This window comes from Ptiloglossa arizonensis, chromosome 4 (genome assembly GCF_051014685.1).
Source record: "Ptiloglossa arizonensis isolate GNS036 chromosome 4, iyPtiAriz1_principal, whole genome shotgun sequence".
Classification (NCBI taxonomy): Eukaryota; Metazoa; Arthropoda; class Insecta; order Hymenoptera; family Colletidae; genus Ptiloglossa; species Ptiloglossa arizonensis.
Genome location: NC_135051.1, coordinates 8,001,505 through 8,007,130, shown reverse-complemented (window position 1 = coordinate 8,007,130; position 5,626 = coordinate 8,001,505). Strand labels below are relative to the sequence as shown.

Here is a 5,626-nt window from a genome sequence, read left to right as displayed (position 1 = left end):
CTCAAACGAACTGATGTTCTAACCTGTCCTCGCTCCCTCTGTGTATTTTCTAACTTCTCTCTTTCTTTCTTTCTCGGTCTCGGATGACTTTTACGGAATTTTTTTATTATTAAAACATTTAGAAATTACACTCGAACGATGGTGTCCTTTACAATAACGAATCATCGAACGTTTTGGTCCTACGATTAAATTAAGTATAACAAACAGTTTCCTCTTTCTCGATAACCTCGTGTTGTCGACGATTAATTCTCTATTTACATATTATGCAACGTTGCGTTGCATACGAGCAGAGCCTGACGTGCGCAACGCCTGCGGGGAAGGGTTGGGGTGGGGGGAAGGTCGTGTTCGAAACGTAAACGTTTTCCTGGGGGGGGTTTTCGTGTTTTTCTTTTCCGTTTCGCTCGATGGTAACGCAAAATGAAACGTTAGGGCAGTGGCGCAGCTATTTGGCAAGATTCGTTCACTCCCAGGATGGAAATTACGGCTTCCGGGTGCGAGACGTGTATATTTAGAAAAATGTTCCGGGGTCTGATGTACCGATATCATGGTACGATGTTACGCGATACTTGTACATTTCTATATAGTAACGTACGATACGATACGCTATCACACGATGTCGGATGGTAACATGCGATACTGTACGTTACGGCACGATACTGTACAATACTGTTTATTTGCGTATAATATTGTATAATAGAGTATGCTACCATATGACGATGTACCATTCTATATAACCCAAACCGTATGATAGTACACAATAATATTCAACACTGTGCAATACCGTACAATATTACATATTATATGCCGTATATTACCATATGATTCTATATAACCCAAACCGTATGATAGTACACAATAATATTCAACACTGGGCAATACCGTACGATATTACATATTATATGCCGTGTATTACCATATGATAATATATGATACTTTGACATTGTATTATACCGCGCGATAGAGTATGCTTGCGCATGAAACTGTACGATAAAGTATGCTGTTGTTTGTGATATTGTAAACATCGTATGATATCGTATGCTACCATATTGTAGCATACAATATTGTACGATAGTTGTATGTAATATTGTACAAATTATACGGTACAACACGATATGTTTGCATATAATATTGTATGACACAGTATGCTACCGTATGATAATATCCAACATTGTGTGACACCGTATGTCTATATATGATGCAGTAAATATTGTATCATACGGTACGCTGCTGCAAAATACCGTATAATATTATATATACTTGTATATGATACTTGATGATACCGATTATGTCCTCAGACCCCTGAAACGAGGAATAGAGAAACTATATATAACGAAACCCAAGGGTACACCTCGGTAGCCTTAAGCAATCGGTTGATTTTTTTTCTATACTACAACTGCAATATAGGATCCATTGAAACTAATCGTGACACCAATTGGTATCGGTCTGTACTCCACAAGTTAGCAAAACGTCAAAACACACTTTTAAATCGGCATACTTTTTACCCGGAAGTGTTACACGCAATATCGACCGTATGGATCCAGACTTTGAAAGCCTCGAAGATCTTAATCCATCGACTCTGTTGCTTAATTACGTTGTACAGGCTCCGCATTCATTGTGACCAAGGACGAAGCCGAATATTCTACCGCAGTATAAAATTAATCGTGCTCCTCTTTGTGACACGCTGCGTGACAAGTAAGTATACTCGATGCTCAACACTTAAACAGACATAACGATTACAGTCGTCGTGAACACGTTTCACTATAAATATGACGGTCAGTGGTCGTCACGGATAAGAATGGAATCAGAAGTCGCACCTCGCTTGAGATCATCTCATCCCTTTAAACGAATCAAATCGGAAATGATTCAAAAGACGAGCACCCCGAAGAGATTTCCATAGATTGAGAGTCGCTCGTGTTGGTACTGTACAAAAATATAAAATAAAAAAATTATAATCGTCACACATACAGTATATATACACCTGGGCACCACGACGCTTGGTGCACGGACGCGTAATCGTAATTTATCCTTGATCACAATGTTCGTACGATTAATCCATTTAATACAATGTAATCTACTAATTATAATCAACTCGTTTTCTCCTTTTTTTCTGGTTTTCGTTTTGTTCTTTTTTTGTTCTTTTTTTTTTTGTTTTTTTTTCTTTTTACAATTTCTCTTAGCCAATCCCTGAATTTCTTAGCGCAAATACTTTGTACCAGAAATTTCGATCGAATTCTGTTGGTTTTCTGGAGATGTGTCGGTGTCGACCAAGGACAAGTGAATTACTTGGCTCGTATGTGTTTGAAATGAAAACGGAATATCGTGGAAGATACATCACGGAAGAAAATGAAAAGAATTAAAAGCTGCTTAGTGTTTACGAAGCGTAAAACTTAATAACGCCAAAAAAACGTTTTCAGTACTTGACGGAAATGTCGAATTAAACTTGAGTACCAAATCTGGTTTCTATTCAACTGTATGGAGACTCAAACTTGATTCATGTGTCGCCTGGTAAATGCAGATGACAATAAAGTCTTTAAATGAACAGTAAAAGATTTGTTTAACCTCGCCCCGATGTGCGAAGAAACGACGCACATGGCATCTGCGAATAGGTTTTTCATCTTACAGACTCGCTGTCTAAAAACCAGTTGTTCTAAGTGAATATACACATCGTTCCTTTGCCCAAACGTTCTGTTTGCACTGATATATTACCGTACGCATATAAAATTTAACTTGTACAATACTACGGTCTCTGTACGTATCCATGTTTCGACTGAACGCGGTACATGGACTCCAAATACAATAATGTACAATTGATCGAAACATACATGCAAGTAAACTCTGTCGTTGCATGCAGACAACACCTGTAAAAATGTTTTCAAAAGTGTAAACTCAAAATTAAAAGTCTTGTCAACTGTCATGAAATTATTAGATTCCACAGATGCCTTGTATTAGCAACAGGTAAAGTTCACCCTAGAACGAGAGAAACGATTCTTATCCCCTGTAATTTCAAAGAGGATAAGTTTCATTCCCTGAATTCGTTACACTATTGCATGTATGTTTATAGAAGTGTTTGCTGAGAATGTAAATTTTCATTATACGTGGATTGTTACGAAATTCACACTGCATAACTAAATCAGAGGAGGTTGAAGTTCAACATAATTATGTCCAGAAACACTCATCGGCTCACATAGGTCTGCAATCCTGGCAAAGTGGCAGAAGCGCGCAGATCACATAAAGAACTCCCTGGATCGGCTAATGTGCAGTCACGACGCAGGTCTGTCCAATACTGAAATTTCTATTAGCCTAAGTCCACGTACCGTTGGATCTGTTAATAACAGCCCACGTGGCTTATAGACTCTGTCATTTTGTTCACAAACAAACTTTGCCACTTTTCGCAAACACTTTTCATAATGAGTCTCTGTGCATATATAAATTAGGTAACCAGTGAGACAAGCCAGGCAGCTTTCGCAGTATGTAGAACAACTGGCCCGTTCCGCTTCAGCAAAGTAGTTGTTCAACTGAGTGATCGTGTACTCGAACGATTGTCTGTCCAGCTAAATTGAAAAGTAATACAGCAAAACATTTCTGATAAATAAGATGCAAATTAAAAACATGCTACTTGCTAGTTTATGAGCATATAACACAAGCCTTTATATTTCTTCAACTCTTGAAGCACCCTATAGGAAACTTAAATGTACATGGATTTATATAAATAAACATAAATTGATGATAAAAAGACAAAAAACATACATGAGATCGCATAAAAATATGCAACTGCTAATTCAACTTGAATAATAGAAACAAAACACTTTCTAATTGTTTGAACTTCATGAATAATAATAATTGAATTAAGTTATGTTTTATTACATACTCTGCTTTCTAATTCCGTGGGAAACTCAGTCTGAAACTTAACCATAGTACCCTCACTGTAATCGCGTTGTATAAAAACTTTCTGACAATTTGGTGGAGGCCTCCCACCTCCTTGCCCCCGACCAGCTGACATGTCCTCCAGGGGTGTAAGGGCAGCATGATTGCCCTGCAAAAAAGAGATCAACAATATCTTCATTATCAGCTTTTCTCGAATAACAATCGATTGCTCTTCTACTATCTGTCGTTCGCAACAATTATAATTTCATTCTACCGTAAATGTATTTAGGGTGTCTAACCACAAAACCGCACCCAAATCACTGCATCGAAAATCGTTCATGCAAAATCGAAAACCTATTTATGATCAAGTAACATATAATATATAAAATCACTAAACTCAAATTCAACATAAGACAATTGAACTCACTGAGAAACGAAAATATTTCGCTGAGAGACTGACAGTGAAAGAAGGGGAGGAAGACAGTACGAAAGATAAACTTACCAATGGCATTTTAAGCTTCGTCTTGACGATTTAGTAGAACAGGTCCGTTGAAAATAGTCTCGACTCGTTGGTCGGACACGAAGTGAGGCAATAAAACCTGACAGATCGAACCGTGACAGACGTATCTTGGAAAATATGAAGAATAGTGTTCTAACCGACGGATTATGGTACAACGTCGCCATGAAGCGTGCGCGCGCAATTCGTTGTAATTGAAATAAGCGATTCATGGTGCCTTCGTAAACCTCAGGTGCACTAATCAAATATAATTTTGATCACATAATTATGCAAACAATATCACACATAAAACGATTATTTACCAAAGGACTCATTTTTAGAATAATATTAGCACAATTCACACTCTCACAATTCATCAGCTGATATTATATTTGTATACTTACATATATACGTTTCGGCATATTTATCAATGCTTGCCGTTTAAGGGGAATACGATAATAATAGTTTAATTTGTAACATATTAATTGATAATTTATTTACAAAAAAAAATGTGTGGTCAAGATATTTGTCTAACAAGCACAAGACAAACACGCCTATTTAGTTCAAACAAAAACGATTTATTGTAACATTATCATTAGTTAATCAAAACATAACAACAAGTAAATATTTATATCACAATCAATTGTAGAAAGCGTTACAAAATAATTAATATAAAATAAAATACAAACTTAATACCTAAGTTCACCTGCATCTTATATTAAATATCGTGAGCAAAAACATTTAAGCATAAATCACCCAGATTGCAGTGAAATCTTTAGCCATCTAGCGGTGAAAAAACAGAATTAAACTTAACCATAATTTGGCGTCGCCAACAGCAAAACGTCAAAATATCGAAATTTTAGACGTACACTAACATATTCTATTATTCTTTACAAATACTCATAATTTTCTCCATTTTAAGCGTATTGTGTATTATTTTAACCCTGGAACTACTAAAGATGGAAAACAATGTATATATTTAAACTAGAAAATATACAAGTATTCGTAAAGTCGGTATACCTTTGTACTAAATGATGAAAGAAAACACATTGAAGGAGTTTCTTCTCAAGTTTGATGATGTTTCATTAGTCAGACATTAGATTCAATGTTAAGTAATCTATTTTAAACATCAATCAATCTGCGGTTCGATAATTTATGAAAAACTATGATAAGATATACGAATCTCTGTCACCCAATGTAAGTCCAAATTATACACCAATTAGTGCAGAAAGTTGAGAAAAGTATTGATAACTTCGATCACAACAA

At 36.0% G+C, this 5,626-nt stretch overlaps 1 protein-coding gene across 2 annotated transcripts; it reads right to left on the bottom strand.

Annotated features, from left to right (window-relative positions):
- Window positions 1-3,260: 3,260 nt before the first annotated feature.
- Window positions 3,261-4,637, bottom strand: LOC143145171 (golgin subfamily A member 7). Of its 2 annotated transcripts, XM_076308277.1 has the most exons (3): window positions 4,367-4,637; window positions 3,869-4,033; window positions 3,261-3,551 (listed from the first exon to the last, which is right to left on the bottom strand). In XM_076308277.1, exons 1-3 carry the CDS (start codon window positions 4,373-4,375, stop codon window positions 3,261-3,263), a joined length of 465 nt encoding a protein of 154 aa, XP_076164392.1. In that variant the 5' UTR covers window positions 4,376-4,637. The 2 variants fall into 2 exon arrangements, with proteins under 2 accessions (XP_076164392.1, XP_076164390.1); XM_076308275.1 differs by lacking the exon at window positions 4,367-4,637 and having other exon boundaries at window positions 3,869-4,063.
- Between the last annotated feature and the right edge of the window lie 989 nt (window positions 4,638-5,626).

Excerpts from the sequence above, each read along its gene's own strand:
- LOC143145171 (XM_076308275.1), bottom strand. The coding sequence starts at position 4,063 with ATGAAGATATTGTTGATCTCTTTTTTGCAGGGCAATCATGCTGCCCTT. Across the intron at positions 3,552-3,868 it reads CCACGGAATTAGAAAGCAGA|CTGGACAGACAATCGTTCGA; the intron begins GTATGTAATAAA and ends TTTTCAATTTAG.